Genomic DNA, 13,481 nt, shown 5'->3' with positions numbered 1-13,481 from the left:
TTGTGAGATGCCAGTACGAACTCCTCAACCCTCTTGACAAGGCCACCACGATCCTTCTTGAAGCCCTTCAAAAATTGCTCCTTGACGTGCTCCTCAACCCTCTTGACAAGGCCACCACGATCCTTCTTGAAGCCCTTCAAAAATTGCTCCTTGACGTGTTCTTCAAGAAGCAAGTACGCCTTGCGCTCCTCCTCGCTGAGCTCCTTGATTGTAGCCGTGATGATGTTGTCCTTGTTGATCTCGGAAGAGCCCATCTTCTTTGAGAACTAGATTATATCGGTTAAAAACCAGATTAATCTGTCCCCAGCGGAGCCGCCAAAAAGTGTGTTGACACAGAATTGAGCCAATCACACTTGAATGCGCTAGAACGCGCGAACGATCGTCAAAACGATCAACACCAGCAAAACCCTGGGTGAACCGATCTGATCGGTTGTGCCGACCGGTCTGTGCAGAGCTTCACGTCGAACCTAGAAACACGAGCTCGGGAGGGACCCCGTCGGAGCTCGCGCAGGTAGGGTTGCTCTGAGGTCGGCAGGCCACTCAGAACGCCTTCAAACGCCGTCGAGATGGAGGAAGAACAGCAAATTAGGGTTTGGAAAAGGTAGGATTTGAGAGAATAAAAAGTAGATGTTAATTGTATTGATTCGATTGGGAATAATCTCAATCGGCTTTAGCCTTTATATTTATAGGCCGAGAAAGTCGTACCCCTTCCAAATCGCTTTACACAAGGATTCCAAAAATAAAACAAAGTCTACTCGGATTATAACTGGGCAGACCGGCCTGACCGGTCGGCCTCTGACTCTGCCAAATTTGGCTGTCAACAGATTGCAAAAGGTCAACTCGCGCATGATGTCTGATTGTACATGTACTATCTGGGCGTGGAGTAATTCAATATCATTACTCAATTTGTGCATATTTTTCAAGATTAGGAACTTGGTGCAAAAAAAATTATCATTATTATACACCTATACAGCTAACAGAAGGTCAAGCACAACCTACATAAGATAAGTTAGTTTTTGCAACGTATATTCGGTATATATGGATACGGAAACCACCTCTTAGCGATGTGATGGAGACGGTGATGATAGACCATCTACTAAGAGTCAAAATTCTTATTTAGCGCACGCTACTCACGACTGGTAGTTATCCATAGTTTCCACACAAGCCTCTCAGCTCAGCAGTTCGAAAGGTGGTGCCACCTCGTTTCGTTCATAAGCAAGGTGGAAATGCCAAATGTATAAAATTACACAAATATCGGTGCACAGTATCATCACATAGTTTCAAAAATTACCACATCAGCTTGACACTGGAATAAAACCTTCCCTTCAATGTATAATCATTGCATAGTTTCATAGATAAGTTATCACATTTAATTGTTGGTGTTGTGATCAAATATGCTATGTGACTGATAGAAGTTGATTAATGTGTGTAGATTAAACTCAAAACCTCTCAATGGAGTTTCATTCTAATTTTATGGCTCTCAATGTAGCTTATTTCTAATTTTATGGCTGTTGCTTGACACTAGAATGAACCCCTCATTGTGTAATCATTGCACAGTTTCATATATAAGTTATCAAATTTAATTGTTGGTGTTGTGATTAAATATGCTATGTGACTAATAGAAGTTGCTGAATGTGTAGATGAAATTCAAAACCTCACAATGGAGTTTCGTTCTAATTTTATTGCTATTAGTGTAGTTTCATTCTATTTCATGGCTGTTGGTAACTGTATACCCTAAGTTTCATCAGTATGAAACTCTATTTTTCTTTTTTTTCATAAATTGTTTGTTATATCATCACTTTTACCCATATAGCATGTCATTTAATGAGAATGAAATTAGCATCGAGAATAACCTTAGAAATTGACAATTAATGGATCAGCAACATGCAAGTGCGTTTCACGGCTGTCTGTAAACGCTGAAGCTCTTTAGTGGAAAAAGCAACATGATAATGTTCACTATCTGCAGGCACGCTTTAAACCTTTTGGGGACTTTGATGAAGGCAGTTCTCTCAAGACACGAGAATAAAAGCAAGACTAATGGCTACGCCAGCTGCTGGCTACAAGCAGTTGCAGACCCTACAGCTATTTATTGCACAACAGAGAATCCAGCCATTAGCAATCGTCGCAGCAGCGTTTCGCCAGCTGGAGCGAGCGTTTCGCTAGACGTCGCTCCACTCTCCTATTCTCTCTCCACCCCATATGATTTCGCCAGCTTCTTACCTCCTTATAATACTTGCTCTAACTATTTAAAAGACAGTGAAAAGGTCCACATGCAATTTTTGCCACTTGCAAGACTTCATAAAGCCCGTAAGTTTACAAAACGGTGACACAATACAGTGGAATCGAACATGATGAAGTCGGACCTCGCCAAGATAATAAATAAGAGGTGTATACCGTATATAGACTACCATAGCAAATAAGATCGTCACAAATGTTGAAAAGCAGGAACCCAGAAACAAGCATTCGGTACTGATTTTCATTCTGACATCAAATCAACAGGATAGCCCAAATTGAAATTCTGTACAACCAGACCAGGGATTGATCTCATGATGCTCATTTATAAGGAACAAGAAGTCTCCACTATGAAATGCAGGCACAAACCAAACCAAACCATATCATACGAATTTTACAACAATGTTTATGTTAGGTCATCCTCATCGTCTTCCTTTTTCTTCAGCTCATTCTTTGCCCTGAGAAGCAGGGTGGTTTTCCAAGGATCCTGAGACAATATATTATACATTAGAGGCAGGGTAGAAAGGATCAAATGAAGTAAACATGTTGTGCAACAATCCCTTTTGGAGCATTTTCTAAGTTAACAATGTTATCGCAGAAAGATCTGTGACACCATGTGTTGCAGGAGCAGCTCATGATCTAGCAAGTTCAAAGGTTGAAAATCCTACAAAACCCTGGCCCCAAAAATTGCTGAGCTAGGCTGACCAGCCAGGGCAAGTGAAAACTACCACAAAAAATTGTCATTCTTCAGCTGCTGGTGATCAGGGGAACAGTAGAATTAATATGTGGTAGAGACATTTCCATGTTTGCTGCTATTTTTCCACCAAAATTAAGATACAATTTATATGGCCAAAATTGTACACTTTAGTTAACCCACCTTACATACAATACAATTACAAAGCATAAAGTTACAGATACACAGGTTACCAACAAAGACTTGTAAAAACACCCACTAACAGCTTGAAGTTACAGAATAAAACTTAGGGGTCAGACTTAACATACCAGACGTGTCATGCTATCAAATTCTTTGATGGCATCAGTGAATTTGACAATATCTCCTTCATCCATTGATGCAGCAAGATCCTGAAATAAAAATACCTGACTGTATAAGCTCCATTGGAAACATCCTAGAATTGGATGATCAATTTTGACTAAACAGTTTAAAATTTAGGGCTCGCACTAGAGAAAATGTTATATTCAAGGCAGGCATGCATAGAAGAAGAATCAAGAATAAAGGGTAAATAAGTATTCGTACAGCTAAAAGCTTGTATTCACGTGTCCCAGAGAAAGTTGGGTCAATTTCCTGCAAAAGAGCAACAGAAAATCTTAATAAAGATGACAACGAACACTAACTCTTTAGGATCTGAATAGAATAGTACACACCTGGTATCGCTCCAATGAATTTGTGATAGCAACAGGATCACCTCTACATAGTTGGCAAATGCCAGCGTTAAGGAGAATGCCTCTGACACCATACTTAAGAAGATTATTATTGATTGACTGACGGGCAATCCCTTCAAAAATCTCAGTTGCCTTTGGGTACCTAGAAAATAAATTTGTATGAGAAATATCAGAGTTGTAATGATGTAATTCTGCAATTACTATGATAATGTATGCATGACCCACATAAGTCAATAATGATGGAAACAATTAGATAGACGATGCTACCACCTTGAACAAGGATATAACATGTTGACTACATAATGCCAGTTTGAACAGGAAATAGGTAGAATAGAGAAGAACAAAAACAAAGCAACCGAAATCAAAGCACGATAATTGGCAAATCAATAGGGCTGAATTACTTCTGAGCCCACTAGCAACAGCACTTGCTTCAAGATTTGAAATTTTTTTATTCTGGATACATAAAGTAGCTGATAGATAATCTCTGTAACTGAAGCAAGTATATGAAATTAATGAACGAACGAATTACTGAGGCAAGTGAATATCACCTTCAAAAGCACTGAAATAATCTTAATAGGAATTCTTGTAGCTCAGATGTCAGAACACATTTTGCTGCAACCCATTATCTAATTTAACTATTGAATATAACATATACATTCTCCAGTAAGAATAATATTGATATTATAGTCACCAACAAAAAGGAACACATAAAAAATAAAAGTATAACAACAACAACAACAACAACAACAACAACAACAATAATAATAATAATAATAATAATAATAATAATATAATAATAATAATAATAATAATAATAATAATGATGATGATGATGATGTTACTAGGGGAGGGGTGCACCAAGTTCATGCACAGTGACATGGATTGCTGATGCCATGCAAGTAAAGACCCCAACAAAATACTACTACCTCCAATTCCAAATGCAGGATCATAGATTGTTTAACATTTTTAACTTAACCCATCAACTTATAAAAGCATTACATAGACTGACAGCACATGGTTGATGTTACATTCATCGTGAAAAGACTGTCATATTATATAATTCTCTATTTAGAAATAGTAACTGCTACAGAGTGCAAGCCAAGGTATCATATTGGAGACCAGTCAATGACATAAATGACTTACATATGGGACCAAAGGGAGTAAGAGATAATCTTACTGTTCCAACTGAGCAGCAATTTCTGCTACTTTCTGCTTGATGGTGTTTGCTTGGGATGACTGCCCCTCGCTGTCAAAAAGGTCAGCCGCTCTTTCCAGGTAGTCTGTAGCCTTCTCTAAATCTTGTTCTTGCTGATATATCTCACCAATGTCCTGGAAATACATCAAATTTGCACCAATATAAATAAATATTTCCTTTTGAAACAAATCATCCTTCTTTTTGAACATGACATCATTCAAAGATACTGATAAGTTGCATTGTAACAAAAGACAAAGAAAAAGGGTGCTGGTTAGTATCTCAATCATCAATCAAAATGCCTGAGATAAAAATAAGACAGTAGCATGTAGTAACATTTTTTAGAACAAAAAAAAACTTTATTCACCTTACTGTATCTTGCGGCCATGTTCAACCTACCAATTTCCAAGAAAAGATTAACAGCTTGATTTAGTGCCTGCGCAGCTTCTGCATTAAAGCGGGTAGTGTACACAATGAGTTAGCTACTTAACCAAACATGTTCAGAAAAAGAAATTAAGAATAAAATCGTAGAGAAGAGTGAGAGGCTATGCATGGTAAATTATATGTGATAATAATAAACTTCACGGATAAATGCACATGTAAAAATCTACTACCTCTGTTTCAAAATATAAGACATTTTAGTTTGTCCTAAAACAAACTTCTTTAACTTTGACAAAGTTCATTCTAAGATCTACACTATAAAATGAATGTACTATCAAGGCATATTTTATGGTGGATTTAATGGAACTAATTTGTATAAACTTGAGCAAAGTTAAAGGAGTCTGACTTAGGACAAAACTAAAATGTCTTACATTTTGGAACAGAGCAAGTAATGAATGATAAGTTCTTAACATTTGAGATTTCAATACAAATTCCTGGTTGTTTAGAACTAAGATAGTAACAAAAGTGGAAGAAGATTATTGATCACAGATATAGAGTACGTAGTCCTAATGAATTTGATTCCCAGCTGCACACGAATCACAGTTTTGGATGAGGGTCAGATGGGCCAGTAAAACATCTAAAATGGATATAAATGGCCGGAAATTTAATTTTGGGGCAGACAAATTGGTAAGGAACTCAAGTTTAGCTATTGTGTTTAGGACTTGTAGGTGGATTGTCAATAAACAAAATGCTGAATTGCAGACTTTTAGTATAGTGTGAATTTAATGTGTACATTTAGAGTAGATGTCTGAATCCTTCACTCAAATGTACGCAGTTATTGATGGAAATATGCCAGATAGCTCTGATGACCAGGACTGCTTAGTTGGCAAAAAAATTTTGGTATTCACAGTTCTTACATTTTAGTTGCATATTTAATCATGATGAAGGGGGTTATTCCCTCCTCCCATCACATTTTCCGATATCAGGACATTGTTTCCATGTTTGAAAATTTTTGGCAATGTAAAGGAATTAGCAGCAATGTTTCTGCTACTACTTCTAAAACTCAAAAACAACAAGTTCCTGGAGAAATTACAGAGACAGGAATTCTAGCACATTTCCAAGGTAATCAGGATGATTCACATTGAATGAAACTTCAAGTCAGTGGTTTTGTTTTCAATGTTAGTAGAGACTTAGATGATGGTAACAAAATACAGAAGTAGAATGCTTAAAGAACCAATAGGTGACCAACAATGGAGAAAAAAAACAGTCAACATTAAGCAAGCAGAAGTGCAGCACAAAATACCAGAATTACTTATTTCCTGGTTGCCACAAGACAACTCACAAAACAGGTGCATTATACGAATTATAGCGAATAGAGAATTACAAATTGACAGACAATTAGTGGTGGAGTATGCATGATGCTCAGAAAGTGGATGTACCCTGAGGTGAGAATTTTTTGTAACAATTTGCAGCCTCAACGTATGCTGAGGCAGCCTCATGCTTGCTATCTCCCTGTTCAGAAAAGTGATATGCACAATAAGCATCATACCATTTCAACAGCATGATTTGTCAAGATGACAAAATAATAATTCCAAAGATAAGCAAAGCAATGAACCAACCTTTAAATGGCAGTTAGCAATCTTGATGTACACTGATGCAGCTCTGCTCCCTGAACACCAAATTAATTATTTTAGTGAAAACAATAAAATCATGGCACACTGACATATCTAGGTCAGTTTACTATCAATCTCTTGAACAGAACTTTATTCTACTATAATGATGAAATTCAGCGAGTACACCCAACAAAATAAAATGAAACCTCTCTCTCCCATTCAACCATATGGGTCAACAAAACCCTCATCAAAGAACATAATTGGATCCAATACACAGGATACGCAGATGAAACAACCTGATCTGGCATAGAACGAGGGGGCGGGATACGACAGGCACACAACTCTATTTCAGAAGAAGCCACTTAGACAAGACGCCAAAGGTTGAGTATCCTTCTACAGCAGTCGGAAACAAACAAGCACAATCTTTGTGCTCATGGAATCAATTCATGCAGCACTAGCTAGCATCCTCAGACGAAACCTAGCGCATCTAAGATCAGGCGGCGCGGCCGTAGATCCGCGGCCCAAGATCCCACTTCCCGTCCTAACCGCTCCGCTACTGCGCCAAACCAAACACCGCGGCAGCGATCCCGGGCCCCGATCGGGCGGCAGATCTAGCGGCTGGAGGCAGCAGCGACAATCGAAACGAACAGATTGGAGGCTGAAGTAAATTGGGGAGAGGGCGAGGCGAGAGGGGGATCTGCGCAGCCAGGAGCGCTCACAGTTCTTGGCGAGCTTTAAGGAGTTAGCAGCCTTGTCGAAGAGGTCGGCGGCGTCCTCGTACTTGGAGCCGAAAATGCCCCAGCCCGTGAGCTTCTTCTCCGCCTTCTTCTCGAAGTCGTCCCCACGAGCCTCGTGGTCGCCCATCGTCGCCGCCGCCGCGACCGGTGTTTCTGCCCCGCCTACTCCTCCGCGGCGGTCGCCGGCGAGGGGAGAGGCCGGAAGAGGAAAAAGGGGAGGGGAGGGGAGGGGAACGGCGCACACCCACGCGGAGGGGTGGGATGTGTGTAGTCTGTTGGGGGGTCGGGCGTCTCTGTTTGCTTCGTCGTGCGGTCTGTTGACGGGGTCGGGGTGCTGGGCCTAGGGATGGATCTAAACATCCGAATTTTTAGAACAAATTTGATATTTTAAAATAGATATACTTAAAATTTTATGCTAATCTTTTTTTATATTATCAAGTATATTATTACACATAAGAATAAAATTTTGTATAAATTTTTTTATGTATTATTTGCTCCCTACAATTAAAAAGGTGAAAAAAGATTCGTATCCGTATCCGATCCGTATTCGAATTTTTATATCTATTATTTGAGAATATATATGATGAATTTAAGGTTTAGTTTTTATGAATCTTTACAAGATCAATGTTAAATACAAGGCTATGAATTTACTATGTAAATTCTATATCTTATTTGTCCATAATCGAAGAAAAATGACAAAAAATCTGAGATTCGAATAGACATCCGAATCCATCCTTAGCTGGGCCGCTCGGGTGTGTGCTGGGTGCCCTCGGTGGGGCCCGCCGCGCAGTCGAGTTTTCTGCATGTGACACGGCGACAGAGGGATACACGCGGCGGATGAACAGCGTCATGTTTGGTTTGGTTCTTCCGCCGTGTTGAACGTGGATTTCGCTACTACAATCTATATCTATATCTATACTATAAATCTATAGCGCCCGGCCTTACCCGCCCGCTTGTACCCGCCGGCGCTTTCTTTTTTTTGTCCTTCGTCCTTCCTCTTGCGCCGTCCTCCCGTGTGCCTCAGGACGCCACAATCTTCCGCCCTGTCTTCCTCCTTCCGCCGCGGCCACAATCTCCGCGGCGACGGGGTGCCGCGCCGGCGCACGCCCACCGCCACCAGCCCTGCCTCCCTATTTCTCCCTCCCTTCCTCCACCCCATCTGAGTTGAGTCCACGCCACCAACCCCAACCGAGCCAGACCAACCCTCTCCGGCCCCTCCCCGCGCGCCACCTACCCACCACCCGTCCCGCCAATGGCGACCATGGCGTCCAGGGCAGCGACCACCGTCTCGCTCGACCTCTCGAGCCTCACGATCTGCGAGATCTCCGCCGCGATCGGGGGTGCCGCGCCACGCCGCCCGCCGCCGTACCGAACCACGCCGCCTGCCGCATCTCCACGACGCCACGCCGCCCGCCGCCCGCCGCCGTGCCACGATCCCACGCCGGTGCGCCACCCCCACGATGACGCACACTCTGACATCCCAGGTGGGCCACGGATGCCGGCCCCGCCTCCTCGTCAACGCCACGTGGGGCGACTGTCTGCTGCTCCGCGCGAGGACGCGACCGCCTGCAGCCTGCCAGGCAGGCCGCCATGCCGCCCCCGCCTGTTCGCGCTTCCTCGTCGGCGTCGCGTGAGGCCACAGTCCGGCGAGGACGCGGCCGCCGACGGCCTCCTCGGCAGGCCGCGGGCGCCACCCCCGCTACACGGCCGCCTCCCACTCCGGCATCCCAGGTCTGCACCGTTCACAGTTTATTGCAGTTTGTTTGATTGATCACTGATCAGGCATCAAAAGCTGTTAAAAAGACATAATTTTGTTGGAAAGCTGGGTGCTTATTATAGATGTGTCAATTGTCAATCTGCTGTAGAGATCTATATATCTCTGGTCTTACTATTCAGAGATGTTTTGCAGGTTGCATTTTTGGCCTCTGAAGTAGGACAGGGTTGCAGCAGCATGTGCAAGTGCTGTGTTATTGGTTTTGATAAGAGATGATTCCAGGTGAGCCATCCGTTCATCAATAAAGGGTTGTCCAGTGTTATCCGTTTTTTTATGTACGATAGAATTTCTCTGGTTCTTTTCATAGGTCAATACAGAATTGTTTTTTTTTTGAATTCTTGGTGCATAAGGCAAATTAGATGATTGTGGTTGCATTGTTTAATGTTTGGAACTAATCATTCAAATTAATCTTGGGGTGGCTTCTGCAGTAGAGAATGATTGAATAGCCGTCCATTCAACAATAGAAAGGCTTTGCATTTTAAAAAAAGCATATGTTCTACTTCCTGTGATACATGGGTAAAACACATCCATGTGGTTTTCAGCAAATATATCCTCATCTTGATCTCAGATTTCTTGTGCTGACATAGTTTTAACATAAACTCCTATTCAGAAGAACATAATGATTAGTTTTTTCACTGGCAGCTCAAGATATTATTTCATTCTCAAATAGTCCGTCATGTCATCACCTTGATCAGGCGTGGGTTCCCCTTGTGATTGATTGTTGGTAAGGATGCAATCACTAGCCTCGACTCATACAGATACCAAACTTACTTACTGGTTCTGCTACAATATAAAAGGTATATATATATATGTATATATATGTATATATATGTATATATACATACACACACACACACACACACATATATATATATATATATATATATATATATATATATATATATATATATATATATATATATATATATATATATATATATATATGCTACAACAGCTAGCTTGTGGTTGCAGTGGTAGCCTACTGTGCCCTTACTCACATGGCTCTTGTTATGCTTGCTGACGGTACTTGCATCTGCTGTCTGATGTGAATCAAAATGATCTTCTCTTGCCTGGCCTAATCACCCAACTGTTTGCTCAAATTTTATCTCGGCAATGCATATTTGTTTGGGATTGAGACGTGTTGTCTGGCCTTGGGTATTCTAACAGTAGGTATGAGGGTTTCAGCCTCTCAGGAAGGCATTATGGGCCTCTGCATTTTATTCAAATGCATTTGACATTTGCCATTCTCAGTTTCTGCTCATAACCTCTTTTCAACGACCTCAGTTTCTCCCTTCTGTAAATAACAAAGAATAGCTATGAACTGGTGATATATGGAAGATTGTTCTTTGCGATTAGCTTGCTGAAAGAACAAAATAATCATTCAGTTTCAGATTGTGGTTTATATGATTTTTTTCTCTACAGATTAATTTGAGATATGCATTGAAAATTAGGATGTTCTGTATCATTGCTAAACTGAATTGGGGAACTGTTGTTTTTCCGCACAGATTTGCAAATATCCTGGTGCCATTTTGGGACAGTCACTACAAAAGGTTTTCTGCAGGATCTTGTCAATGTGTTATTAGAACCTACAACTCACATCCTCAAAACATATTTCAAGTAGAGAAGAGCTCGTCAAGGATAAGGTGAGTCACTCCTTTTCTCTTGATGCTTTTTAAGTGAGATTCTTTTGAGTTTTAGATATCGATAGACAAGCTCAGTACTTTCATGATAAATGTAATGTATTATTTGCCTACACTGAATAGTGTTAGATCAGTTGGAAAGAAAAATGAATGCTGATCCTTTGAGAATATGTAGAATTATCTTTCCTCTTATTTTTTTGGGCTATGAGAATCTCTTATATCCACTTCTTCTGAATTATGGAAATTTGTTATTTTTACTTCCTACCTTCAAATGCAGATGGATTCTCACTTGAGGTGTATCTGCTGCATTAGAGATGCTTGCTGACAAGGTATACACAAAAGTCTTTTTTTGCAAGTAGTGATACTAGGATCTGTGTGGAATGCATGAACTTAGTAGTCACATAGATTTGATTGTCATTTAAAAACAAATGGTAATTTAAATAACCACTTTTTCCTGAAGCTTGCTTTCTCAGAATGTGTAGCAAATTTGATGAGGCCATGTAGAGGTTTCAATAAGAGTCCAGAAGACATTCTCCCTTTTCCTTTTATTTCCGAATCCAATGCTTGTTTGATGTGAAACTGTACATGCATGGCTAAAGCAGTGTTCAGTGTTGCGAACACCTTGATCACAGTTATGGAGTGCCATAATTTAGATTGCATCATTATATTTCACTGTGCCATCTCTACCAACAAATACCTCTGAGGGAAGCAAATATCAGAGCAAAAGGTAAAAATGATATAGCTTTCAATGAACAATTTGTTGGTGTCATGTTAACCAATATATCGGTTGTTTAGTTTTCTTTGCATCATGTGAGTGCATTGGTCTATAGATATGCTACACACTCATGTTAGATCATAGTTAACAAGCGCTTTATATAAAAGTTATCTGTGTTGTATTTTTACTGTTTGTTGAATTCAATGATGGACAAAAAATCGTACAATTGGATTGCAGTTATAACAAACTAGGAACATCGTGTTGACGCACTTCTATCAGAAATTCGACGAGAAGGTAAGTTGTGTTCAATCGAGGCTATATAGATCACATGACTATGGAATCTAACCATCTATACTTAAATCCTGTCCTAAACACTAGCTGAGGCCAAAAAGAGCAGCTCGAGGCCAACTCGCTCTGGAAGCCAGTCAAAGCAGGAAGCTGAACCACAGCCGATGCTCTGGAGAACAGTGGACGGTCATTCTCCTCTTGGTGACATCACAAACACATACGACAGTCGGAAGCAATTTAATCATTTATGGTCTAATATCCTAGATAACAAATATATGTTATGCCATCAACAGTTTTGGTTTTCTATTACAGATATCACAGTTGGCATATCTACAGACCCTATTTTGCGTGATGGTATCAAATGTGCTGTTCTCGCTCGAGCTGAAAAGATAAAGGGTGCTAAAGGCTATAAATCCGCATTGAAATATGTGTACGAGTACGTGAAATGCCGTGAGAATCATCAAGAATTCGAAACTGAAGAAACTTTTTACGAGAACCTAGATTATATTAGATTTAGAATGGAGTCGATTGTTACATTTTTTATAAAAAATAATTTAGTTGTTTTAGCAGAATTTAATTGTTTTAGTAGTCGTTCGATTCGATGTAATCCAACTTTAATTTATTATATCAATTTTGAATCTCATGTTATTTTTTAAATATAATTATTCTTTAAACATGTGATATGTTTAAATATAAATATTTTTTAAACACGTACTTGTGGCACGTGCATCTCCACTTTTATACTATAAATGATAAAAGAATTAAATACAATTCTCACCCACTCTAACCCACCTATCTTCTCACAAAATACCTCTTTTAGACCCATGTGGAAGAGGTTAGTGCTCGACCAAATTAGGTAAGAGGCAAAAACACCATCAAAGAAAATGTTTACCTAAAATGAATTTTTTTTTGTTACCGTGATCTCCTCTACCCACGCGCGTAAACCCACTCTCACCATCCGCGCCTCACTCCATCGCCCACGGATTGCATTCATTTCTCACCCGCGTCAGTCACGGTTTCCTTCCTTCCTCTACATCGCTGCGCCGCCTTCCCGCCCGTCGCGCCTCCCTGCCCCCGTCGCACCTACCCCGCCGCACCACGCCTCCCCCGCCTCCGACGCCGCCTCCCCCCCCCCCCCCACACCCCCGACGTGGCGCCTGCCTCCGACGCCACCGTGGTGCGCGACTGCGTGTGGAGGGAAGGGACCTCGCAGTGCTGGCTCCGCCCGCCAACATCGCCGCCACGCCTCCCCCGCCAGTGCGCCTCCGACGCCGCCTCCCCCCCCCCCCCACATACCCCCGACGTGGCACCTGCCTCCGACGCCGCCGTGGTGCGCGACTGCGTGTGGAGGGAAGGGACCTCGCCGTGCTGGCTCCGCCCGCCAACATCGCCTCCACGCCTCCCCCGCAGGCACGCCTCCGACGCCCCCCCCCCCCCCCCCCCCCCGACGTGGCACCTGCCTCCGACGCCGCCGTAGTGCGCGACTGCACCCTCACTGGTTCGTCGCG

At 41.6% G+C, this 13,481-nt stretch overlaps 1 protein-coding gene and 1 long non-coding RNA gene across 2 annotated transcripts; one reads left to right on the top strand and one right to left on the bottom strand.

Annotated features, from left to right (window-relative positions):
- Positions 1 to 2,387: 2,387 nt before the first annotated feature.
- On the bottom strand, positions 2,388 to 7,873 carry LOC120678511 (alpha-soluble NSF attachment protein 2-like). The gene is made up of 9 exons (XM_039959744.1): positions 7,539 to 7,873; positions 6,826 to 6,875; positions 6,646 to 6,718; positions 5,193 to 5,272; positions 4,811 to 4,962; positions 3,616 to 3,775; positions 3,488 to 3,535; positions 3,235 to 3,315; positions 2,388 to 2,719 (listed from the first exon to the last, which is right to left on the bottom strand). Exons 1-9 carry the CDS (start codon positions 7,681 to 7,683, stop codon positions 2,639 to 2,641), a joined length of 870 nt encoding a protein of 289 aa, XP_039815678.1. The 5' UTR covers positions 7,684 to 7,873; the 3' UTR covers positions 2,388 to 2,638.
- A 2,656-nt stretch (positions 7,874 to 10,529) lies between these two features.
- LOC120680285 lies at positions 10,530 to 12,376 on the top strand. The gene is made up of 4 exons (XR_005677569.1): positions 10,530 to 10,973; positions 11,248 to 11,299; positions 11,923 to 11,979; positions 12,064 to 12,376. It is a non-coding gene; the product is annotated as an uncharacterized LOC120680285 (long non-coding RNA).
- The last annotated feature ends 1,105 nt before the right edge of the window (positions 12,377 to 13,481 follow it).

This window comes from Panicum virgatum, chromosome 6N, assembly GCF_016808335.1.
Source record: "Panicum virgatum strain AP13 chromosome 6N, P.virgatum_v5, whole genome shotgun sequence".
Lineage (NCBI taxonomy): Eukaryota > Viridiplantae > Streptophyta > Magnoliopsida > Poales > Poaceae > Panicum > Panicum virgatum.
The sequence above is the reverse complement of the archived record's forward strand: the minus strand, read 5'-3'. Positions and strand labels throughout refer to the sequence as shown.

Excerpts from the sequence above, each read along its gene's own strand:
- LOC120678511 (XM_039959744.1), bottom strand. The coding sequence starts at position 7,683 with ATGGGCGACCACGAGGCTCGTGGGGACGACTTCGAGAAGAAGGCGGAG. Across the intron at positions 6,719-6,825 it reads TTGCTAACTGCCATTTAAAG|GGAGATAGCAAGCATGAGGC; the intron begins GTTGGTTCATTG and ends TTTTCTGAACAG. Across the intron at positions 2,720-3,234 it reads TTGATAGCATGACACGTCTG|GATCCTTGGAAAACCACCCT; the intron begins GTATGTTAAGTC and ends ATATTGTCTCAG.